This window comes from Cydia pomonella, chromosome 10, assembly GCF_033807575.1.
Source record: "Cydia pomonella isolate Wapato2018A chromosome 10, ilCydPomo1, whole genome shotgun sequence".
Lineage (NCBI taxonomy): Eukaryota > Metazoa > Arthropoda > Insecta > Lepidoptera > Tortricidae > Cydia > Cydia pomonella.
The window spans coordinates 11,260,685-11,288,350 of NC_084712.1; the positions used below are offsets into that span (position 1 = coordinate 11,260,685).

General features: G+C 37.8%; 1 protein-coding gene across 1 annotated transcript; it reads right to left on the reverse strand.

The window, feature by feature from the left end:
- Window positions 1-20: 20 nt before the first annotated feature.
- On the reverse strand, window positions 21-27,500 carry LOC133522091 (testis-expressed protein 2). The gene is given in 21 exon segments (XM_061857295.1): window positions 21-5,302; window positions 5,595-5,734; window positions 6,459-6,546; window positions 7,399-7,517; window positions 7,856-7,956; window positions 10,086-10,275; window positions 11,053-11,211; window positions 12,535-12,633; window positions 13,216-13,381; window positions 14,883-15,001; window positions 15,305-15,486; window positions 16,094-16,164; window positions 16,449-16,569; window positions 16,572-16,648; window positions 21,993-22,146; window positions 22,441-22,528; window positions 22,689-23,209; window positions 23,763-23,901; window positions 25,488-25,594; window positions 25,674-26,129; window positions 26,492-27,500. Coding segments are annotated over 21 exon segments (3,312 nt in total). The 5' UTR covers window positions 26,511-27,500; the 3' UTR covers window positions 21-5,106.
- Window positions 27,501-27,666: the final 166 nt, after the last annotated feature.

The window sequence follows — 27,666 nt, forward strand, 5'->3', positions numbered from 1 at the left end:
CAAAGGTTTGAGAAGAAAAATTTTTTTTCATGTATTAAATCATTTATTGAAAAATCACAACTGATACCACATAGAAAAACTACTCGGCACGGTTTAACTCTTAACTATATATCACATAAACACTTTAATAATTTCATAGACTATATACATGGAAAATTACTCTTTTTTTTTGGTACACGAACACTGCGAAAATAGAAATCACTATGTGATCACAGACAAACAGAAAAACGAAAACATTTTCTTCGTGCAAGGTCAATTTGGCCAAATCCGTCTGAGGGATATTCCGTACAGACAGCGTCTTTCAAAAAACAGTACACTAAAGTTACCATCGATAAAGCAACGATTGCGCTTAAGTTAAATAAAAAAAATTGCTCACGGATTTGGCCTCACCGACCTCTGAAATAAACAGTAACTAATTACAATAGACGCTATACAAAGTGTCCAACAAACATAAATTCGATATCATATAGTTATATATTTACAAATAAAATTAAAAACTGTTTAGGAGTACATTACTATGTTAAACATTTAACATGGTTATGTAGAAGAATAGCAGTATGTTTTTGAAACATGACTTACAAAATTGTGATATGTAGAACGTAGTGTCTTTTAAAATGAATACGTAGATGTTTGCTTACGTAGAATATGCGCTAGTTTTTATGTATGTAAAACGTGAAACATTAAATATTTTATCGAAAAATTCATAAGAACTTGGGTAGACCCCATTTAGTACGTTACAAAGTCATTTATACTCGAATAATTTATAAAAGTAAATAAATAATTATGTAAAGGTCGCCCTACAAGTGGCCAAGGATTAGCTATTTTAGAGTTGAAGCTTGGAATATAATTAAACAACATATATTAATTTAGAAACACTTAAAACACAAGCCGCTACCGAGGACCGCTATTCTTCCCCCATTGGCTGAACACATACGACTGAACCCCATTAGGGCGAAGTGTTTAATGGTTTTGACGGCATTATAAGATATGATACCCTCTTCAATTAGTCGAGTAAGGCGCCTGGGCTTGTATCTATTTTATTTATAAACCAACCGACCTTAAATTCGCTTAAAACATAGCACTCACATGGAGAAGCTAATCCTAACATATTCACGGAAATATAATTGCTTTCGTGAGCAAGTTACCTTCAGCCTTTTATGGTTACTTTCATAATCTCGACCTTCCCATTTATTCCACATTCATATAAAAAGTATAATAAACCCTACGGGTATTTTTCAAACTATGTAGACACCAAACAAATTAATATCACTTTTGTTTTAGTAAAGGATATTTTTAGTATATGGAGAACATGACTCATTTACCTAAGAACTTTGTAGAACCCATAACCACACAATAAAATATTTTTGATTTGATTTGATAAATAGAAAGCAAAAATGCCACATGCATACATTTAGCACGACGTATGTGTGTATTTATTTTTTGTTGCAAGTTAAGATGGGATATCATGGGATACTATTGTAATAATAGCCGATGTGTGCCGATATTGTCTTATTGTATAATTTGTCTGATTACTAAAACCATAACAACATTAAAAAATAGTACCTCACCTACCTATTTTATATATAAGATAGCCTTAGATATAAAATACTGATGCTATAATAAAAATAATATTTTTTAAAACGGCGTAAGGTGCTTTGCCAATGAGTTGTGCGATATATCCAGGCGATACAATGTAACAAACCATTGCTCACTGTCAGAACTTTCATTGGTAAGTCGCAAACTATAGGTCTTACTTTTTACTTGTATCAACCTTTCATTTAAACTTATAGTATCTACAGACGGCTGCACCGGACCGCGACCTTGATGCGGCTTGGTACGGTCGATCATGTGTAAGGTAGGCCGCCGCACGGCCGTTAAGGACGCAGCTATAAGTAAGAGCGAGAAAGAGATATTTTGACCGCACCAAGTTCGCGGTCCGGTGCGGCTGCGGTCGTCTGTGAGACACTATTAAGTCGCTTGAAATGACATACCCGTACAAGATGCCAAATACAAGGTGTAACAAAAGTTTATGTTACAACTTGTATAGTAATGTTAGGTTGAAATATTCGAAGTGCGTTTTTTGTAAAGGTAATTACTTGGTTGACTAGGTAATTACTTGTTTTAATAAACCACTGATAGTGTCAGAACTTCATAACAGAAAAGCAAACTAATAAATGCTTTCGACTAAACACGTGAAATGCACGTAACGCAACAGTTTTTATCATATCTAGTACCAACTGACTACAAAAATATTAGGATCTACTATAAAATACCAGTAAAAATAGAGGAATTCTTGATCGTGACAGGGTCGCAATATCTACATTTTTCATATAAGAACATTTATATAATCTTGAGTGCAAACAACAGATTATTGTCAGAATAATAATTAGTACCGAGGAAGCTCGATGACAGTTACTCCCGTCCAGTCCATATCCCTCCAGTCATATGAAAATAATATTTTCGGGAAAACATTCTGACTTATCAAACTAGGATCAGGGTATAAATGCACTTCTCCCGGAATATTTAATTATTTACATTGATTGGTTTTAGACATTCGCATAATACATACTGACAGAAATGAATAGTTCTAAAAAAAGCGATAGAAGTATAGCAAAGCGCTATCTTGCGCAAATTACATGAATGCCTGCATACTAAGGTTCCCGTTACTGAATACAGAACAAGTAGATATTTCAAAAATGAATTCTATGAAAAGGTATCCTGAATGCTTTTTTATCGTCAAGAGTGCGTTTTTCACGCACACTTGTGGCAGTAACGTCTTATTGACAACAGTTAACACCTTTTGCTTGCTTCACAAATACCACGAAAATTGTGTGTCAGTACAGAGTATGCGTTCATTTCTAAGCATTAATTACATCACAGCTAAAGTATTATAGAAAGCGTATAAAAATCTAAATACACCGGATGAAATAAACCATTTACTTATTTAGGCTCATTTATGTTTAAACGAAGCATTCAACATAACTACGCTTGTGCTAAATTAGTATATTTATACAATACAACATTGTTTCTGATACGGTCTAATTTCTTCTAATTTGCTTCGGCCCTCTTTCACTTAATGTAGGACCGATGAAGCGGTATGTATTTCTAGCCTTCTCGACCCAGGACAGAATTATAACGAAAATGTATGATAATCAAAATCAGCATTTCATAATTATCTGTTCTGAAGGTGACAAGAGTGTATATAAAATGTACAACTAGAAAATTATCACGTCTATTATCATTATCACGTTAGCCTACAGCCGTACAGCCAAGGCGAAAAGTATGGAAACAAGGTTGTTTTCTTTAATATCTCATGTTTCTGTCTTTGTTTTATAATTGTAATATCAAAACATCCTAAAATATTGTCAAAAACATTAACAAAAAAATTTGGAAAATGTAACATAATTATACCCTGATGATGAACAAGCCAATCCCAGTTATATTCCAATGATACCCCGAGTACAAATCACGTCGGATTAACGAAAATGCGGAATACAGCTTTTAACGACATTTGTAACGAAGAAATACGAAAGAAATAGAAGCCGTTAATGATAGTAATATTATTTCGTGGATTATGGCACGAAACCTCGTTTCCGCGGCAAGCAAGTTATTCGTTTATCGAAAACAACAAAGTTAATGTAACTGCAAACAGCATGTATTACTGGGCTAAAAGCTATAGCAACAAATTTTGACAAGGAAAAAAGTTATTATAATAAATAGGAAAAAGATGAATAAAATAAACCATATCCGGGAGCAAAGCTACATTGTGATTAAATGACAGTCGATAATATCGCTAAGAGATAATCTTTCAGCTGCTCCGCAATATTCATCGCTGAGAAAATAAATTCTCATGAAATGATTTGATATCAAACATTTTCGTTATTTGAGCGAAATAAATTAATATTCAGCTAAAGGCCTCCGCTACTATTTCCTACACCGTAATCTCAACCAAATACCTAAACAAGAGCAGCCGACTGCAAAACCCATAGCAATGCCATAGACAAAAAGTTTCAAAGTTTAACCGTTTTATATAATGAAGCTTGTAAAACGCGTGGTATGAAAGATCTTAGTATATAAACTTGTAATGGTACAAATGATCAGTCAGTGCCAAGCTATGGCAAATAATAGCATCAGAACGTTACAATTGAATTGCAGCGTTTGCAATAAAAAGGTCTTAAGGAATTTCCCAATAGAGTAGATATTTTTTTTAAATTGTAAATAAGACCTTTATATTATGATTCTAAAAGTGTACATATAAGAAAAAATTAACGTCTCTTGGCATTGCACACTTCCTTCATTCATTCTACTGTAAGCGTGCTTTTGGCACGAAAACTTATTCATACTTCGCTGTTAACCCTTTAACCGCTGTCGTTTGATACATGAGACGTGTTCGATGAGATGAATTACAAGTAAATTATTACTACAAATGCACTAGCATAGTACAGACTCGAGGCTGGCTCATGTGAAGCACCATGTCCTTTATATCGGTTACAATGATTAAAGTAATATGCACCAGAGTATGTGCCATGTTAGAAGTGCAACGTTTTGGGCGTCATGGCATCGCATTTTTTTAAATAATTGTATGGGAAATTAGCTTTTAGAGCCAAATAGCTCACCTAAAAATACATCTGCAGCGTCTTGAAAGTTTATATAGTCTCCAGCAAAGTACAGTACCCGGCGATATTGTACATTGGAATTTCGCTTCGTAGAGCGTTGTCTGTTTCTCTCTCCTTGTCTCCCATATTCTCTTTCTAAAGACCGATGTGCAATATTTATCACCGGATACTGTACTTCGACATAAAATCTTCAGTTTCATAAAAAAAAACTCGCACGTGTTATGATTTCGACCCCGATGTCCTTTAGATGCATATTGCTTAAACACAGCAGAAGTATCCTTTGCTATGTAACCTTTGTTCAGTCAACACGTTAGCGGCAACGTCCTTCTGCACATAATACTCCTTTATACGCACCACCGATTCCTCTAATTGGATTAAGCGAGTGGAGCCATGACGTCGATCGCGATGTCTTCCATGTTGGGCAGCGGTATGTCGGGTTATAATAGTAAGTTATTGCACATAATAGTGGTACGTTTATACGCACGGCGGTTCAAGTGGATTCAGCGAAGACGGGCGTGGGGGTCATGACGTCGACGGCGATGTCCTCCATGTTGGGCAGCACGAGCACCTTCTCGAACTCCTTGCTGAGCTTGTGCTCGATCCAGTTGGAGATGTGCGCGAAGCGCAGCGTGCGCGCGCCCACCGCCGGCCGCGCCTTCAGCACCAGCTGCGGGTTCGTGCGGAACCTGCAGCAACCACCGTTGGATCCTTCATTTTGCATACAACCGCTTTACGTCAAGTATGGCGCGAACATACATTGTCACTCACAAGAGTACTAAGTCGATGCTAATTTACCGTAGTCGGAGTCTACGAATAGTCCAGTAATCGATAAAGCAATCGGAAAGCTTTATGCTTGTCTCGTAAAAAAAAAAGTTAGATGATATTAATTTTTGATTTAATGTTTAAGATATTTAACTACACTATTGACTATTTTCTCTGTATGTATAGATGATTAAAAAGAACATCACAAAGACTTACCCGAGCCATAATCTGTCGTGAGGCGGCGGCGGCAGATTTAAAGCTAACCGTCCCTCTAGCCCTTGGATTTCCACTTGTAACTTGATGTCCGTATTGGACAGCCCCTCCATAGCACGTTTCACGTATTTAAAGTCGGTTACCTGCAAGCAAGTTTGTACTTTAACCTCTACCCGGGAGTGTTAAATTTTCTAATAACACATATTTAGTTAAAAGTTATTAATTATGATGATAGTAGGGTCAAATAACAGGCGTTTTACCTATGGACACTATATAAGTTAACGTACTTTTATTGAAGCTTTCATCATACAGTTGTAAAGAGGGAAGAATAGCTTTGCGATCCTAACGAAATAACGGTACTTTATCTATGAAATTCCATTCGGGAGAAAACGGTTACCACAAACTTAATCTTAACAAATCACTTTCATTTTATGTCTATCGATTCAGCATAATATATTCTAGGTTTATAAGTTTCGTTTTGAAAAAAATTATTTTCTTTTGTAATATTTGAAAAAAAAAAAAAAAGAAAACATATAAACCTAGTTTTTCACTGTGTCAATAACATACTAAAAATCATGGAAAATATTAGAAGTGTTTGGACGAGTACTGACACGTCTGAAAACATCGACACGATCGAAGTGTCAAAAATATGTATACACAACCTTATGGCCGATATATTAGGGTAGTGTATACATATTTTTGCATTTTGTCCGTATCGATATTTTCAAACGTGACCGTACGTGCTATACTTCCATATATTTTATGATTTAATATTTTACATATTTAAGGTAGGAACAACATAGGTCTTTAAGTAATATGTCGTTGCAGTAAGAGTTATGAATAGTCAGTCAACGGTGTGGTACTAACCTGCTGAAAGTATTTATTTGTAGATATCTTATCAACCATTCTCAGGAACTTCTTTTTCGACGAACCGCTCTCTGGCGTCACCGATGCACTGTGAGAACATCATTATTTTTTAATTAAAAAACTAACTTTATGTTGTAACGATGCACGTTACTATAGGTATTAAACTATCTTCTTTCTGCGTCCGTGCGCAAAAGTACTGTAACACTCAGTAGTCAAGGTTATTATTTTATTACGTTGTAGTTAGCGGTTAATGGTAACTATAATAAGCTTTTGAACATGATAAGTCTGACCACAACGGTCACTGAAGGCTCAAAGGAACTTGCGAGTGTTTGTCGCCGCGCGCCGTATCATGACCACTGGTTGACTAGTAATAAAAACGAAGAATTATTAACTACGCAAAAAGCGCCTTTTATAAATTATAATTAGAGTTGGGCGCTTATTTCTAGTCTAACAGGCCAATTCGACACACATTGACATCTATATGATGTCATTCAGTTATCGTGCATTTCGCTCGTACTTGTCCGTACATTTATTGGAATGCGCTCATTCATTCATTCATTCGTCTCGCTAGACGCACTACAAAATGACATCATTCAGATATCAGTGTAGGTTTGAACTGGCCTTTTGAAGTCTCGGGGGTGTAAGACTCGCAGTTCTTCTTGACTCAAAGGCGATTTCCTGGAACTTTAACTCCTCGCCCATATAGCTGGACACTGATGCTGACCACCGTACATTTGTTAAAATTATTGTATGGCCGTCGGCGTCAGCGTCGAGCGTCCCGTGGCCCTCGAGTAAGACTCAAAATAAGCGCTAACTCACAGCACTAATTTTAATGTCTAACCGCCCAGAGGTCTATAATCAAAGTGCATTTTTTAGATTTGTAGTTGGCTAGAGGATAACACAAGGATCCAAGATGAAGAGGAAATGGGACAGAACTCACAGCTCCTGCGCTTGTATGGCCTCGTTGCTGTCCACGGGCTGCACGGGCGGGCTCTCATCGTCGCTGGAGGACTCCGCCGAGTCCTCCACTTCGCTGTCGAATATGGCGGGCTTGCGTTTCTGCACACACAACATCGGCGTTCAGATATATTTTACAAAGACATAGTGAACATTTGGACTTGGATAGCAGACAGATGAAGTTTATTGTATGAATTAGTGGATTGTTTACTGATCTCTGATATTTTTAGCGCTCGAACGAAGAGACTATAGTTCGAAGGTAAAATGGGCGCTTTTACTCGATTTAAACACTCTACTTTTCATTTCGACCGAGGGAAGTAAAAACTTATATATGCATTCAATAAAATATATGAAATAAAATGAGAAGTCGCCAGCTTTAAGGGGTTTTTTTTTATGGAATTTGTGAATTTAGCCTTTATATATCGAATAAGGTTACTTACCCGTAGCTGCTTTTCGGAGAACATTCCGGTCCCCGTAATGATGAGATCGCTCTCCACTACATGCTCTTCTGTTAGCAAGAGCTTTTCTTCCAATGTTAGATCTGAAAAAAAAACCGTCGAGCTCAGTAATACCTTTTTTTTTAAACAAGGGGAGGGCCAGGATTAAAAGCACGTAAATAGTTGTACTTATCCGACGCCTACGTCACACATCTACAAAGTTATTATAACAAGCTCAAGAAGGTTGCTTCAAATAACTAAAACTATCACTTTCGCCTTGATCTATCCCTTTAATCCTTACCACACGCCTAATATTATTGAACAAACAAAAGCTCACTACTAATAATGGCAGATTTCTTTAAAGGGTCTGGTTATCACTTCCGATGCGCAATCGCCAGACCTTTACATTGACGGACTCGGTTGACCACTCGTTTTATAGTGAGTAGGATATACTCACTCTTCTCCTTGAGCTTCATCAGGTTGATGTTGGTGAGGATGGTGATGGTGGCGCCACCGTCGTAGCGCAGGTCGGCGTCCAGCCACACGCCGCGCTCGTCCCACGTCACGCCGCCGACGCGCTCCACTAGCGGACACGTTATACTCACTCTTCTCCTTGAGCTTCATCAGGTTGATGTTGGTGAGGATGGTGATGGTGGCGCCACCGTCGTAGCGCAGGTCGGCGTCCAGCCACACGCCGCGCTCGTCCCACGTCACGCCGCCGACGCGCTCCACTAGCGGACACGTTATACTCACTCTTCTCCTTGAGCTTCATCAGGTTGATGTTGGTGAGGATGGTGATGGTGGCGCCACCGTCGTAGCGCAGGTCGGCGTCCAGCCACACGCCGCGCTCGTCCCACGTCACGCCGCCGACGCGCTCCACTAGCGGACACGTAATACTCACTCTTCTCCTTGAGCTTCATCAGGTTGATGTTGGTGAGGATGGTGATGGTGGCGCCACCGTCGTAGCGCAGGTCGGCGTCCAGCCACACGCCGCGCTCGTCCCACGTCACGCCGCCGACGCGCTCCACTAGCGGACACGTTATACTCACTCTTCTCCTTGAGCTTCATCAGGTTGATGTTGGTGAGGATGGTGATGGTGGCGCCACCGTCGTAGCGCAGGTCGGCGTCCAGCCACACGCCGCGCTCGTCCCACGTCACGCCGCCGACGCGCTCCACTAGCGGACACGTAATACTCACTCTTCTCCTTGAGCTTCATCAGGTTGATGTTGGTGAGGATGGTGATGGTGGCGCCACCGTCGTAGCGCAGGTCGGCGTCCAGCCACACGCCGCGCTCGTCCCACGTCACGCCGCCGACGCGCTCCACTAGCGGACACGTAATACTCACTCTTCTCCTTGAGCTTCATCAGGTTGATGTTGGTGAGGATGGTGATGGTGGCGCCACCGTCGTAGCGCAGGTCGGCGTCCAGCCACACGCCGCGCTCGTCCCACGTCACGCCGCCGACGCGCTCCACTAGCGGACACGTAATACTCACTCTTCTCCTTGAGCTTCATCAGGTTGATGTTGGTGAGGATGGTGATGGTGGCGCCACCGTCGTAGCGCAGGTCGGCGTCCAGCCACACGCCGCGCTCGTCCCACGTCACGCCGCCGACGCGCTCCACTAGCGGACACGTAATACTCACTCTTCTCCTTGAGCTTCATCAGGTTGATGTTGGTGAGGATGGTGATGGTGGCGCCACCGTCGTAGCGCAGGTCGGCGTCCAGCCACACGCCGCGCTCGTCCCACGTCACGCCGCCGACGCGCTCCACTAGCGGACACGTAATACTCACTCTTCTCCTTGAGCTTCATCAGGTTGATGTTGGTGAAGATGGTGATGGTGGCGCCACCGTCGTAGCGCAGGTCGGCGTCCAGCCACACGCCGCGCTCGTCCCACGTCACGCCGCCGACGCGCTCCACTAGCGGACACGTTATACTCACTCTTCTCCTTGAGCTTCATCAGGTTGATGTTGGTGAGGATGGTGATGGTGGCGCCACCGTCGTAGCGCAGGTCGGCGTCCAGCCACACGCCGCGCTCGTCCCACGTCACGCCGCCGACGCGCTCCACTAGCGGACACGTTATACTCACTCTTCTCCTTGAGCTTCATCAGGTTGATGTTGGTGAGGATGGTGATGGTGGCGCCACCGTCGTAGCGCAGGTCGGCGTCCAGCCACACGCCGCGCTCGTCCCACGTCACGCCGCCGACGCGCTCCACTAGCGGACACGTTATACTCACTCTTCTCCTTGAGCTTCATCAGGTTGATGTTGGTGAGGATGGTGATGGTGGCGCCACCGTCGTAGCGCAGGTCGGCGTCCAGCCACACGCCGCGCTCGTCCCACGTCACGCCGCCGACGCGCTCCACGAGCGGACACGCGCCCGCTAGCGACAGCTCCGTCACCACCAGCGGCGACATGAACGACGGTAGCTGGAGCACGGACAAATAGATTAGTAAGTACGTAATAAATTGTACGAAACAAGGATAGGAGACATACATTTGAAAGTACAAAGGCGAACAATTATTAATAGGCTATGAGGCGCTATATCCCGCATGAAGCGACACACGCGGCATGACTTTTTAAGCCCTCACATATAAAAGGCATTGACTGAGAATCAGCATAACATGTGCCAATTTTCCAATATCTAGACGGACTCAGACGCATTGTAGTGTACCACTCGAGTACACTATGATACGGCCGACAGCATTCCAGAGATTGTATATCTTTCCAGAGATCTTTTTCCAATCGCTTTCCAAATAGGGCAAACCTTGGCTATTCCAAAGCCAAATCTGTGTTATCTCTTCAACATTGTTTCAAGCAATAAAGTTACAAGGCAACTCGGCTAAAATACAATAAAACTGACTATCGAATAACTATGTATCACCGAATAGCCAAGGTTTACTTTATTTCCAACTTCTTTTAGTTTCCACAATCCTAACACTTTCTAAGAATTTTAAACGATGCATATAATCAAATTACAAATGATTTTTTTATTTTTATTATTAATTTTTAAATCTTTCTGTTTTTTTATTATTATATTATATAATAAATAATGTATGGGTCTTGTTATCAGAAATAAATGATTAAATTAAAATAATTTAGTATTCAGTCTCTAGTAAAATCAGCATCAAGACGCACAAAAATATTTTATACACAAAACGTGTGATATTCTGTAAAAACAAGTACATTGATATTAAATGACTCACTTTGAGTGTGTTAAGTTTCCTCTGTATCCTGTTCTGCACCCGCATCATGATGTGCGGGTCCCTCATGACGTCGTACATGACTCGGGCCAGCACCGTGTTCACCCACGACACCTCGGCGGGCAGCACTCGGCAGTCGCACGCGGACGGAGCTGATTTAGGCTGCAAGGGAATAACAACACTATAAAGTCGATGATAAGATTCTGTGGATTATGTTGGGATAATGTGAGTTAGTATAACATCGTGAAGAAGATACCATGCGAACAGTAGTGAATACTGTATCCCAAATTTGACATCTAAACTCAATGGCGCTTTATGACAAAATATACATACATCAAATTACAATTAACTCTGATACCGCGAAGCTAATAATTTATCTATAATACGCCACCCCTTCTAATCTAAAGTAAACGTACAAATAGCCAGTAAGCCTTAGTACAGTACTTATGGACTTCCCCTGTATTTTTCATGTAGAAGAGTGAGTGATCTGGTTATCTGGTTTGGTTATCATCTGATGAAATGAGATCGGCCCTAACCGATTTCGCTTCTTTGTCTACATGAAAAGGACAAAGGTAGAAACAAAAATAGGAATAGGATAGATATGGGTACTAACATCGGTTTTTCGTTTCTTCTTGGTTTTGCTTTTAGCCTCTACCGGCGTGGGATCGAGGTCGCAGGTGACCCCGGTGTCGACCGTTTGTCTCGTGCTTTCTTCGTGCGTCTGTCAGAGATCGGATGGGACGTTTATCTAAGTTCAAATACTAATAAGCAGCTATAATGAATATTGTTGTTAGACAGCAATAGCGTCATAGAACTTGGAAGGCAGCCTGCCATATGGGTTACTTATCTTTTAAGAACGAGAAGAAAAAAAGGAAAATTATTTAAAAATGAGTTCTTTGAGCGTTACGCCATTGTTGGACACTACAATTATAGTTTACTAGCTTTTGCCCGTGACTTCGTAATTTGGGTAGCTTATTTTTTATCCAACCAGCTATTTATTAACGCTATACAAACTTCTTTATTAGTGAGACAAATAGTGCGCCTAGATTAAGTGTAAAGGCAATCATTGAATTTCAGCATATGTTTACTGTTTGTTTACATCAATTATGTATCAGGTCAACCATCAATTATATTACTTCCGGGGTGGAAGTGAGATAATTTTCACCCTATTAAGGGGTGATTTCCAAGATAAAAATTATCCTATATCCTTCCCCGGGACTCAAACTATCTCTATACCAAATTTCAACTAAATTGGTTCAGCAGTTTAAGCGTGAAGAGGTAACAGGCAGAGGTACACACTTTCGCATATAATATTAGTATGGATAGTAAAATGTCTTGCTCGCTTGACGAAGTCTAATCGGTTTTTTATCATTCTAATCTCAACAAGAAGGAATAGGCATAGGTTAGAAGGAAAGGAGAATAGATTTACTTCACAAATACTATGTGTGAAGTGAAATTGAATACATATTTACATAAAGCACTTACTTGCATGATTTTTATTAAATAGGGCCAGAACGTTTTCTCATACGAACTCCAGTCCGTAACGGTAGCAGGAATTTCGGACGGCACTGGATTAACTTTGTTCTGAAAAAAAAAAAAAAAACGATCATAACGTTTCTTATAGATAAATTGTAACGTCCTATACTTGCTAGTTTCCGTCATTATATCAGCTGAATTACGTTCAGTGTAGGGTATGAGTATACTTAAGGTACAAGTACTTTAACAAAGGTAGAATTGTAAGTACAAAATACCACTTACAATCCTAACTTTGGTTTGGTACCTTTTTACTTTTTTGAGTTTTAAGAAAGAGACAGTATCTTTCTCAGATACTATGTAAACGACCATTTCGAAACTTTCCTTGGTGTCGGGTGCGAGATCGCTCACTCTTTTCTTCGGCCACGGAAGACTCGAGCGACGGATTCGCTCCTTCTATAACTGTGTGTATTATAAACTGTCGTAGCATTTTGTACTTACATGAGGCTTTCGGAAGGAGAAGTGCTTTTCTCAGATACTTTGTAGGCAGCTATCGCTATGCCCTCCTTGGAGTCGGGCGCGTATTCACTGGAACTCTTGTCTTCAGCGACGGAAGACTCGAGCGACGGATTCGCCCCTTCTATAACCATGTGTATGTATCAGAACCTATTAGTAGTAACATTAGGTACTTACATTAGGCTTCGGGAAGGAGACAGTATCTTTCTCAGATACTTTGTAGACAGCCATCTCTATGCCCTCCTTGGTGTCGGGCGCGAGATCGCTCGTACTCTTGTCTTCGGCGACGGAAGATTCGAGCGACGGATTCGCCTCCGCTATAGCCTGGTGTAATCGTCGGAACCTGTCAATTGTGTTAATAGTAAAATTATAGGTGGTTAATGCAACATTATTTCTTGATAATCAATCAATCAAAGAAAATAACGCTCACAGAGCGAAAAATCGAAACCACAATACCTTAAAATTTTTAATCATTAACTTATAACCTCATTATGCACAATTTATATGTTCATAAAAGTTTGTTGGGCGATTTAATTGTATAAACAAACTTTAATTAAGTAACTTGATCTGCTAAGTTTAAATTTTCAAATATTTTAATTTAATTTAATACTTATAGGTACTTAAACCTCGCGACAAGCTTTTATGAACATATAAATTGTGTATAATGAGGTTATAAGTTGATGATTCAAATTTTAAAGGAAAATTTTATTTTCTTCTTTTTAGAGCATTTAAATAAAAGCTTTTATAAAAAAAAATACTTTTATTTTATTTTTTACTTTTTAGTTATTTTGAGTTACTCTCAACAATCCCTTTCATTTGATACCCATATTGTAGAAGTGCATTAAAAATAACTATTCCGCCATCTTGGATGTTCCGCCATATTGGATTTAGAATAACGTCACATATTTTTTCGAGTTACTGTCAACAATCCCTTTCATTTGATACCCATATTGTAGAAGTGCATTAAAAATAACTATTCCGCCATCTTGAATGGTCCGCCATGTTGGATTTAGAATGACGTCACATAATTTATCATGCATTGTCATCCAAATTAAACGTATTAGTACTTTTTTTTTAACAAAAGCTTTTATTTAAATGCTCTAAGAAGAAAATAAAATTTTCCTTTAAAATTTTAATCATCAACTTATAACCTCATTATACACATTTATATGTTCATAAAAGCTTGTCGCGCGATTTTTTTTTTTAACTTTAGTAACTTGATCTGCTAAGTTTAAATTTTCAAACATTTTAATTTAATACTTATAGGTACTTAAACCTCGCGATTTTATTTATTACTTTTTAGTTATTTTGAGTTACTCTCAACAATCCCTTTCATTTGATACCCATATTGTAGAAATGCATTAAAAATAACTATTCCGCCATCTTGGATGTTCCGCCATATTGGATTTAGAATAACGTCACATATTTTTTCGAGTTACTGTCAACAATCCCTTTCATTTGATACCCATATTGTAGAAGTGCATTAAAAATAACTATTCCGCCATCTTGAATGGTCCGCCATTTTGGATTTAGAATGACGTCACATAATTACTAAATTACATCCAAACTAAACGTGTATACAAAAATTCAGCTCAATCGGCTGAAGATATCTGCTTCAAAATTGAGTTGCAAGATTCCACCCGAACAAACATACATACATACATTGCAAGTTAAATAAAAGCTTTTAATAAAAAGTCAATGATTATTTGTTTTCCAATAAAAATATTGAGGTTTGAAGTGAGAGCCGTGAGTACGCGTCTCTGGAGTGCTTCACGTGCAAGCTCCACTCCCCCTCCGCCGCGCCCTCTGGTCTCCGACTGCTGAACCAACAAGCCAATACACACCACTCGAGCTTGTCGCGGCCGGTCCTCGCGAACAGGAACAGCCGCGAGTGCGCGTCTTTGGAGTGCTTCACGTGCAAGCTCCACTCCCCCTCCGCCGCGCCCTCCACAGTCTCCGGCTCCTAAACCAACAAGGCAATAGTTATCCGAAAGTAATCAATACCTAAAGTGTAACAGTACATGAGTGATACTTTTGAGTCTTTTGAACCACACATACTGCCAAAAACTGCCTAGAAAAAATGAATTAAGTTTGAAAAACAAAAATAATTTAAATAATCCAAATGGGGGAAACTTGGACATTTCTGATATTTTTGTATGGTAGATTTCTCGTGTAGTTTTTTCCAAGTTTTTAGAAACTCTCCGCAATTTGAATTGCATATCTTTACGTCATTATTTAACTGACATACTTGTTATGAGTGACTTACAGTTTCATCCAAAAACTCCTTCAGTCTGGAAATCTCGGTCTCATCCAGATCATCTTCGAGGACTTCATCTTTGCCGTTGGTGGGCGCACTGGTCAGCTCCTCATCGTTCAATTCCTCTTGTAAAGTCTTTTCCGTTTGGCTGTCTGGCTCTGTGGCGGTGGACACGCTGTCCGGCTTTTTGTCTGTGGTGGCATTTATTAAAAGTTATACAAGTCCAAGTGTCTAATTGTTTTTCTATGGGCCATCAACCGCTACAGACATAAAATAACTTAAGATGGACTGCACACCCTTGGGTCAATTAGGGACTTGACTTAACACTTAACAATAGTTAAATAGTTTAATAAGTAAAACTTTGTGATCTTGACCCGGGTACGTCCTTAAACTACGTTCAAAAGAGAGGTATGGGCATTGTGAATGTCATCTCGCTTTGTGTGGTAGGAGGGCTCAGCACAGCGGATGTCATTCCAGATCTAGAGCAGAGCCCAACTGGGGAAGTATCTCCACCTTATAGAAAACCGCAGCCAAATAACACTGGACCCTATTCATAGTGTTGTGTTCCTGCCAGTGAGTAAGGTTGCCAGAGCTCAACGGGGGTGCGGAGTGTTAGGGTCGGCAATGTCGGCATTGCGTATTATGTAACTCTTCTTAAGTTGCAGGCGTACATGGGCTAGGGAGACTGCTTAGAATCAGGCGGGCCTTATGCTTGTTTGCCACCGACGTAGTATAAAAAAATCTTTATAATAATTTAGAGGGTTTTTTATTTATAATTATTAATCCGGTACGCCATACCTCTATGCATTTTTCTGACGAGCCGATGACGCAGACCTTCTCTCCCAGGCGTCTCTGCATCTTGTGAAAGACTAAAAATGCAATTTAAATTGTTAAAAAAACAGAACCACATCTAGCAAACGAAATGTATGGTTTGTAGGCCATATTGATGGCCACATTGAACAATACCCATGAGAAAGGGTCCGATATGAAAATCATTAAAAAATATACCCCAGGGCCCACATTTGTTTTGTTTCGTCTTTTTCGGGCCCTCGAGGTATTCACGATTTTGTTAGTCCCATCGGGAAATTTGGTTAGTACGACCATCTTAACACATTGTTAACATTCAGGACCACGACCCTAAAATCACGCCTACCTTTTTTCTTTCTTTCTCCATACAAATCTCTTCTTCTTTTCCGGGCTGGTGTTCGTTTCGGTGGTCTCTGACTCTTGTTCCTTCTTTTTACTCTCTGACGCTTCGCCAGGTTTTTCTCGGGCAGGTTTTCCTTCTCAAGTACTTGTATTGTCTCATTTTCATTTAGTATGATACATATTGGATATTTTTTGCTCCATTGTCTGAAATTAATTAATACTCTATTATTATCTTATCGTCTATCTATTTCCGTTTAAAGTGACATTTAAAAAACAATGAACAACTTTTTTTTTATTGTACAAAAATACTCTTATTTAAATTAACAATAATTAAAGCCTTGCAATTCAAGTTTAACTAATTTCTAACAGTCGTATCGATGTGAAACTTCGCAAGTTACAAATTGACAATGCAACAATCTGATCTGATGATGGAGCTTGAAGACAGATAGTGAAACTCTTCGGTGGTTACTGATAGACCTCTTTGTGGGCGATAAGTAAACTCTGTGAGATTCACGTAACTTCTATAGATTAAAAGTTCCGTTTGTTTATGTAGTAGGTAATCACAATAACATAAAAGTCATATTCACCCATCATAATACCGTTCTAAAAGGTTCTATCCCCCAATATCTGTAAAGACTGCATCCTTCAAGTATAGGCAGAATAGCTTCCTGGTTCGCGCGAGTCCTAAGCTATACGAGATGTCGAACGAAGGAACTTGATATTATATTCAACTGTAAAGTTCCTAATGTGAGGCATAGTCTGGTTAAGCGGTGTTTTATATGAGATTTCTTTCTATTAATGTATGATTACATATATAACATATATACTTTTTTTGTTTCTTTATTGTTTTGTTTTCATTTTCATTAGCGCCTTAACATAAACTTTAAAATATGCTTTATAAGCATTAAAGTCGGATAAACTTTATTTTGTTTTCCTCTTTTGAACTCCGAGACCTCAGTTATTCTGGGAGCTAATGAACTAAGTTGTTCGGAACCTAGGTTTTTATTTTCATTTTCAATTGTGTATTTTATTTCTCTCTCGTACGCATGTGTGTGTGCGTAAGTGTTAGCATAATTGTTTTTTAATACTTTGTAACTACCTGTGAGTTTCTGTAATTGGCTTTCTGTTTTAAAGTTAAAACCTATTGTAAGTTTAAAGCTGTTGGTTCTCCTTAACATAAATAAATAAATAATGATCATGAATGAAAATAAAATAATTATTTTTTCATTTATTTTTCAGTAGGTGCTGTAAAGCCAATTAATCTGAACTGCCAAACCATCCCGTCCAAATATATCTATAATATTAGTGCGATAGGTATTGAAATCGTGTCATATTAATCAGTACTATAAGGTTAACAAACAAGAAGTTAACAAACTTAGGTAACAAAAAATATTTTCGTAACTGGATAAACCAATTGAAAGTGAAATTCCAAACATCGTTACACATTTTACCGTACGCATGCGTCAGAATAGTAAATTCGTTAATCATTCGAAATTAAAGTTAAAATAATTCGTGTAGTGTTACGGAAGAGGTTATTAACCCAATTGCCGGTCCAGCGGTGCGACCGAAGTACAGTATAGATATAATGACAGTATCTCCCCATTAAGATTTCACGTAAAACTTTTCAATTTCGAACGCAACAAGTGCAACAACTGCTCGTCCCATCTAACCGAAATCTAAGCAAGTGCCCTTTTAGAGTATTATCACTTGTTTCTTGCGTGCGGCACATGCATGTACCTTTGTTTGAAGATAGACTACTTTATACGACTCAGTATAATTTCGACCCAATTGCCGGTCGAGCGACGCGAGCGAAGGTTAGCTTGGCTAACTATTCGGGCAATGTAGCACCGTCCGGCTTATCGTGAGATTTAGTGCTTTGTTTAATGACCTTACTAGGCGTAATTGTATTGATTATTTGTTTGAATGAGGGTAATAAAAACAAATACTAAACTGGTGTTGAAAAGAAATAAAGGTGGCCACGGAACAAATAAATTCTAGGCTAACCATTAGATAAGGATAGCGCACAATTATAGTCTTTGTGGAGATCAGGACCTTCAGGATTATTCAGGAGAAGTCTATGTCCCTAGAGAACTAATATAATGATGAGATGACTGTATTTGCAAGTCTAATCTAATTCCAATTCACGGCCATTTTATTAAACATTATTAATGCTATATTTAGTTGGTAATAAAATCATGTTTAATCTCTTTCAATGCAGGACGCCTCTTCCATACTTAAGAAAAAATATACTAATACTTATTGATAACACGACAACTTCCTTTTTATGTAAGCATGTACACTCCCTTTTTAGCTCATTACGCTGTCTACTAGATAATTAAGTAGTCGCATTAAATTGAAATGTGCATTGCTCGCCGCCATAACTTAATTAGCTTAATATATAGGCAGTTATTTGGAGAATATAGTTACGTTCTTATAATATCACACTTAAGGTGTTTCTCTATTTACTCCCTGCCCCAACTCGAGACGATATAAACAAGTTAGGTTGCGTTTATGTTGCAGTAATCCAAAGTGTCACTGCTAACCAGTGAAAGCGGCTAATTGCCATAATACAATACTAATGCACATGTTTTTATTATACATTGACGCATTTTTTGCATCGTCGTATGACGTACAACTATTACGACATTTGAACTGTTTCAAGGTGATCTAGAGATCTTAACCCACAAGTTATGAAATGTTCGTATGTGATGCTAATGTGTTCAAAAAAAATTTACGCGACAAAGGAGCAAAGCCATAACTGAACGGTGGATAAGGGATATTTAAGTAGTATTGTAGTCTATCTTAGTCGAATATCCTTTTTTTAAGGGTCCCCCTGTTCTTTCACAACCAAGTTTTCGTACAATGGGCTCCTGGTCGTTACAAAACATATGTACCTACCTACGTTCGGGACCAAGTGACCCGTTTCCATTTCTCTTGGGTGTACATTAGATGATCTCTATTAGTATAGCCTTACCGCGAGTTTCTCTGACATAATATTCGCTAACGTCTGCGTAACTTTCTAGTTCGTCAGCTAAGAGTGTTGATATTTAAGGAATAAATCAAATTATTGCATTGATAAGTAGGCACACTACTATCAGGGCTCGGAATCGGTATTGAAATACCTGTTAATATCCTACTAAAACCGTTGTACCTATTACTTCATTCATTAAAAACCGGTTCTATCTCCTAACCGGTAAAGAGAGGGAATGGAATTTTTTAATACAGTTGCTCAAAAAGTTTTACTTTACGTAGCGGTTTAGCGTGCGGAAAGTTGGATTTCGCGAACTAGTGCTTTTTACTTTTCCACTTGTTCCAATTCATGACTACTTATTGATGAGTGTTAATGTTAGTTTCCTTTAAAAGTCGTAATCAACATAAAAGCCTACTGTTAATGTAAGAATAATAAATATATGCATATTTCATATTTAATTTATATAATATATAATTAAGAGGTAAGTCTTAATCATTATAACACGTTTATTTTTTAATATTGAATATTGAAAAACTGTTCTTAATAAGTTGTCTGAAAGGAACGGAATAGCTGCCGAAACACCTGTCAAACCAGAGGCGTTTTTTCTTACTGCAAGAATGTTTTAAGTTTCCAAAGGCAACATTCGATATTGTTTTCATACAATTTAAATATACTCGTACGTTACACATAATAGTATTATAGTTTATATTTACAATTGTTTCTGTCTTATAGAACATGCATAAAAAAAGTACTTGTTGTTTTTCTTATTTTTTGCAACTGTATTAAAAAACGTCGTTCGATATACGTGCGGAAATGTCATTCTTCACTCGTCCCAAGTCTTCAAGATATCTCGGTACTCGTGAAGTAATGACATACTTTCCGCACTAGCATCGAAATGTACTATTACGGTTCGCGGGGAACGATATAATACCGGAGACTCTCCGTTAAATTCAGTGACATACGTGAAAGATATAGCTTGCTTGCTTCGATATTTTCAATTTAACCGGTTAATTTCGTTCCTCAATAACTCTCTCTTTAACCGGTAATCGCAAACGGAAACGAAATCCTTTTCTCGGGTCAATGAATGACACCGATTTGAAAATTTTAACGGTTTCCGAGCCATAAATTATGAACTGAAATAGATGTCACATCCTAAGAAAAAGGGACCAAGGCTTCCAGCGTTGGAGGCCGGTTTGGAGGGTTTTTAACAGATTAGAGTGGAAGCCCGAAACTGAGTTTATCTCTACTTTACCTAATTCTCCGTTACGCCACTCTGAATAAGTGAGATAAGATAACCTTACCGTTTCCGAATTCCTATGGCTACGATTGCAAACGGGATATTTACCATTTAGACTATTTTTTCGTCGTATTTCGGCAAATCGGCACAGCTCGGGTAATCGTAGTTATAATGTAAATTACCAAGATCGTGTTAGTTTTTAAACCTGTTACACAATTTTAACTAACAACCTTGCGTGGGACTTGAACTTTTTAAAACGATATATACATGTCGTGCGCGCGCTAGAGACGGTGCTCCTGTCGAGGATCCTCTAAACGGATCGAAACATGTCGGTCGATTATAGTTATTTGTTAAGAGGCTGTCAACACCCAATGTCCTTGAAATTGATGTTACTTAAACAGTTTTTTAAGAAAGACTATTTGTTTTAGTCAAGTAAGAAAAATATATGTTCATATTAATTATATTTCAAAGACCGTGGTTGTACTCAATACATGATTGAACGAAATCGGCTCGATAGAAAATAATTGCAAAGATTGGTCTTAAAATCACAGTTAAACGGTTTTATGTCTTTATTGTTTTGACTTATGGGTCTGCAATTAAATCACAATTTCAAAACATATCTAAACCGTGAGACTAGAAATAGACAGTGTGCGCGCTTTAGGTATTGACAGCCTCTTAATAGTTATTTGTTTTACAAGGAGGCAAAGTTGTTGTTTAACCTCTCGTTTCAATACACGAAGGTTAAACAAATTTTTGCCGAGTGAAACACAAAAATTTTTCACCTTACCAACGCAAGGAAAATACTAACTGTAAAATACCAAACAAAATCAAACCCAATCTATTCAAAATGAATGTTATTAAATATGTCGACGACCAGTTTGGCCTAGTGGGTAGTGACCCTGCCTACGAAACCGATGGTCCCGGGTTCAAATCCTGGTAAGGGCATTTATTCGTGTGATGAGCATGGATATTTGTTCCTGAGTCATGGGTGTTTTCTATGTATTTAAGTATTTATAAATATTTATATATTATATATATCGTTGTCTAAGTACCCTCAACACAAGCCTTATTGAGCTTACTGTGGGACTTAGTCAATTTGTGTAATAATGTCCTATAATATTTATTTATTTATTTATTTATCAATCAAAATTATCACTTAAAAGTCAATTCTACTTATTACTTCGCCACACATGTGGATACAATGCAAATTTGTCATCAGTTTTTGAACAATCAAGATACCCTTTACCAGCGGGTGTGCTAAAAAATAATTTTAATATATCTCCTTACGCTATGTTGCAAAACCTGGACACAAAGTAACAAAATAAAAACATTTTACATACCTTTTACTGACAAGCCCAGTTGGCAGCAGGAATACTCTGGCTCCAGTTAAGTTATACAGTCTATGCTGGTAGAAAACAACTTTGTCTATTTTTTCGTCCCACAGCGCTCTCTTCGCTATTTTTGTCTTTGTGTACGATATCCTTAAATTGCAACCTAAAACAATAAAAGGTCATTCACAGCAGATATCGCTAATTATTTGTCATTTGAGTTATGACGTCTTTAAAGATAAAGTTTGTAAATATTTAAGATTAGCCGAGTCGGCCAAGAGTTAGCGAAGTCGTCTCGTAAATAAGGTCCTAATTGCAGTTATATCTAGGTGCACAATAAAGTGCTTAGATAGTGCTTTTCAAAAAAAAAAAAAAAGGAAATATGTCACAATAATCAAGTACATAAATTGCTTAAAATAATAAGGATCATTAATTAATTCTGTTTTTATTGAACATTTACCTTCTAATTTCATGAACGCGGTTGTTGTTTTGTTGATGTGATACGTGTAGGCATCATATTCGTGAAACCTATAATGGTTTATCCATCCCTGCAATATATAACACTGTTTAAAAACCAAGAACTTTTGCATATAAATAGGTACATTTGTGCTAGTTTCAAGAAATAGGTACCTTGATGCAACATCATCTCATGTCTGTCGCATGAAGGCTCTTTTCCAAGAACTACTTACACCTTTAACTAATACATACCTCATGTTTCTTTATTGGTCTATGCTCCTTAACATTAGGAATACTGTACGTGTACGGTACAGCACTGCTTCGCTTAAACTGAAAAAAGCTGGTTCTAGGCTCCTTGTCAGTGCTAAAATAAGTGTCTAAAAACCATTGCTTCAAATTACTTCCAAATGTAAACGTCCATACGCCAAGCAGGAACCCATTCCAGGCGTGAGAGTTCGGGAATAGTAGGTAGTTAACAATTAGTAAAAAAGTAAGAATGTACATTGTGAAATTAAAGAAGTAGTGCCTAGGAGTTTCTGTCTGTATATTATTTTTGCTTGGTGGGGATCCGAAATTTGTGGGTGTTACTGGTCTCTGTACGGTACAGGGGAGGATGTTCAGGACAGGAGGGTTCTTGTCCCCCGAGTCTTTGTACAGGTTGACGTCTCCAAGCGCGTCGATGTTAGTGTCCTCCAGGGCTTCGACACCAGACTCCACTTCTAACATACTGCTGTCGTCTAGTAAATCTCCAGTTCCGTTTTCTGATTCACTGGCTAAAAATAAATTGGAATTTTTATATGATATGATTAAGGATAAAGTTTTCAAATATTACTTGGGTGCGCAAAATGAGAGGTACTTTTTCAGATATATATTTTTTTCTTATTTGCCAGAATCTGTTTCTGATTTGTACCTTTGAAATATAAAATGGTGGCCGAAAATAGAAAAATAAAAAAAGTTGGCTATACTTAATTAACTTTTCAAAACATTGTCAGGTTTTGTTGACCAAGAGTGAATGTGGTAATAAGTAGATAGTAACTGAGTTTGTGACGCTATGGTGGTAGGTGTAAGTTTCAAATGTAATTTGAACAAATAAAATAAAATATTTTTTTAAGTTGGCTTATTATTTGAAAGTAATCCAATAAATGTTGAATCTATGTATTTTTGTATTTCTCTATTTTTTACCATGTCAGTGGCAAACAAGAATACGGTCCGCCTGATGGTAAACTGTCACAGTAGCCTACGGACGCCTGCAACTCCAGAGGTGTTACATACGCGTTGCCGACCCTAAATTATTATCATTTTATTTATTGATCAGGCAGGGCTTACCTAAATTCTTATGTGTATCATCACTGGATTCCGAATTGTTTTTTTCTAAAGGAAGACTAGACTCACGATCGGTAGGCTTGGCCGTGACCGGCTGCGTGATTTCAGACAGATTCTGAATGCTACTGTGAAGGGATGATACCTGATGGAAACATGGTGAATGTCATAAAGAGAGAAAATGCAAATTACATACAAACACATAATTAAGTGGATTTTTTCTGTAAACTATATGCTTATACAGATAGCCAGGTTTTCATTATTTCATCAATTACATTTGAATAACCAAAAGCTAAAGCCTGGTATTCAAGTAGGACACATTTTTGCCTTTCACGCTTCACGACAAAATCCAACGTAACATAGGCAAAATTTAAATTGTAAAATAAATATAACAACCATGGGGTTAACCGTTCGACCACCAAAGACGTCAATTGACACGGGCGGTTACAGCCCAATGTCAACCTTTGTGTGTTGCAATAAGATCCTCAATGTCGCGCCACACATGATAGGCGTGGCGTTCAAAGGGTTAATTTTTTTTACCATAAATATTATAGAACATTATTACACAAATTGACTAAGTCCCACAGTAAGCTCAATAAGGCTTGTGTTGAGGGTACTTAGGCAACGATATATATATAATATATAAATATTTATAAATACTTAAATACATAGAAAACACCCATGACTCAGGAACAAATATCCATGCTCATCATACGAATAAATGCGCTTACCAGGATTTGAACCCGGAACCATCGGCTTCGTAGGCAGGGTCACTATCCACTAGGCCAAACTGGTCGTCAATATCATAGGTACTTATTGGTGTGGTCAAAAATGTCCTGAATGTTCTCTAATATTATTTGGGACTTCATTTAATTTAAATTTAAATTGTAACACTCACAAATTGGTAATTTTGAGAAAAATGCAGATAATAGCCCTATGCATAAGGGCCAATAACAATCTGTTTAAACTATAATCGAAAATATACTTGTAAATAATAAATTTTATATCATTTCATGTTATACACTTATACTTTAAAACAAGCAATTTGCTCTCCAATAGAAAGATTTAGACAAATTGGAAATGTCATTTCTTGGTAACTCCACAGAAAATTTTGGTAATGCAAGAGAAGTGAAAAGTTTTGGTCTAACAGTTGATTACCCCATAAATCATTGTTGTGAGAAATATTATGAGAAAACCCCCAATAGGTACATCTTTACTCAACCATAAGAGACTTCTTAAGTTACAAGAGGTTATCTCAAGAGCATGCAATAATGCAGTGTCACATTTCTTGTCAGTCAGTAATTGCTACAGCAATTTAATTTATTCAAAGTGTCAGTATCAATATGGGTTGCTTAAGATTTAAGGATAATTACAGCTGATCAATTTCATTCATAAAATCATCAAGATAACATCTTCTTTCCATCCTGTTACCCTCTGCTGGGGTGTAGGGCTTGAACCATTTTCTTCCACTGACTCCGGTCAAGATAATATAGATCTCAATAATACTTTCACAGCATGATAATAAGATTTAAAAATTCAAATTCAAAAATTCAAAATTTTATTCTGCACGGCCTACGTGGGCTCTTTTACAAGTCAATTTAGGATTTCATCAGAGAAATTGATTATGAAATCTAAAGATATAAAGCTAATATTATGGTTGTAAGGATTATGTCAATAATTGTTTTCAAATAAATATAAAAAAAACTTTAAACTTCAGCACTAGACACTTACCTGGTTGTCAGTATCTCCAACACTTTGTTGATCAGAGTCTTTGATGGCAGAATTTTCTTCTGAATCTGATGTAGAATTTTCTCTTGGCACTGATTTTTCTTTTGTTTCTATGAATAGATCACAGACTGATTAGACAACACAAGTTCACAATTTATTATTGTACAAATGGGACACCACAATCCTTACCTTCTACCGAACGAGTTTTAATATCCTCAACAGCTTGTGCTATTTTGAACTTAAAGTCATGGAAGATCTTCCAAGTTTCATTGGAGCTTTCCTTAGCATCGATGGAGCCTTCTGAAGTGGTAGTCCTTTTGCCTAAACGGTTTAAATACTCTTTCATAGGTGATGATGTCACTTCTTTGGGAGGAACAGCTGGTTTAGTGTCCTCTACAGGTTTGGGCTCAGATTTTTGATCATCATTCTCTTTTTCTGGCAGCTTTTCTGGTCTCATTGATTTGAAATATTTGTCTAATATAGATGAGCTTTTATCCGATTTTTTCGGACTCGCGTTTTCATTTTGACTACTGGGAGGGTCATTTTGGGGTGTAGGGGGATCATCATCACACATGTGATACAACTCTTCAAGTTCCTCATTGTTAGCATTATATCTAAAGGACAACGAAGAATTCGGGGATTTCCCTGAAATAAAACGTACGTTATTTTTACGCACACTAAATAGACAAAGGCACACAATCCAATAGTATACACTTACACATTTGCAATTAGAATGACTAAACTATTGCACTTGCATTACAACTTATTACACGCAGGAGTTAACGTCACAAACTTAATAATAACACTAAGACTAACTCTCAAGTGCGTAGCGCACGGAGTTTGTTATCGCTCTCGTTGTCACAGAAACAAAAAATGGTCCGTGTTTACTGATAAATACCGGCACGGGGAATAACTGTTGCGCAAGAATATAAATAGGCCAACCCTGGTCTAACTCTTCCAGACCATATGCAAACGAAACTATTTAAATATACTTTTATCACACATACCCGAGCCGGACAGTTCCATATTTAAAGATAATTCAGCACCACATTCACTTCGTACTCGCAAAAGGACTCATTTCAATGATTAGTGAGCATATTTTAGGTAAATTATATATTACAAAATCCGTGAATTTCTTTGAATACAATTTTTTTCACTCGTTTATTGAAAAATTGTTTCTGTTCTCTGTTCATGACGTGACGAGACAAACAAAACGTCAAATCAAATCAGCTTGTTTTCGATGAGAACGTGCCTATCCTTTTCATTCAATTAAGTCATGAATACACATTCGACGAGGTACCCACGTTAAAATAAAATTCTATAATTAAAATCCTATCGAATTCGAAAAGATCAATAGAAAAATGGATAAAGGCATTCTTCGAATTTAGATTTTCGCGGTGATATTGATGATGATTATGGTGCATTTTATTCCCCATCAGGGACCTGAGGGGTTTATTATTTTTAGACAGAATAGAATAGAATCGTTCATTGTCATGGTAGATAGATTATTACATAAAATTTGTGGAACGTTACGTCGCGCACTTTTACAAAATTCAAATAAATTTATGTTCTTCCTTACAAAAGAAGAAACTTTTAAGATCTAGAGAGAGGGGAAAGTTAAAATTTGGAGGTATTGCCTATGTTGGTGGAAAGTTTCTTGCAAGTCTTGCAACAGAGAGTATTGTATTGTTGCTTGCATCTGTCTGTTCTGTTTGTTGTATATTGGTTAGAATGCGGACACATTTTTTTGGGCTACAAGGAGATCATGAGCGTCAAGCTTGAGCGATATCGGCATTTCTGAGGTCGGAATTTTCCCAGTAACGTTCCCGGTATATTATTAATAATATTAATATTTCTAAGAAACGGTAATTTACGGAAACATTCAAATTGTTAATTTACATTAAACCATTCAACATAGGTTTACTGTTTAAGTAAATTCAATACTACTGTGAATATTTCCTACTTTTACTCGGTATTGTCCCAATCTTGGAAGTTTTCTAATTGACTCGGAATACTCAAAAACAGTTACTCATTGAATAATTTCAAAATTAAAGTAATAAGGTCTTTTTTACAAAAATCAACAATAATCAATCAGATATTTATTATGAGTACAGTACAATTACAACGTTTCTTATTTGTTTGGTGGTAAAATAATATAATTTAGCCTAAAAACATTAACCAT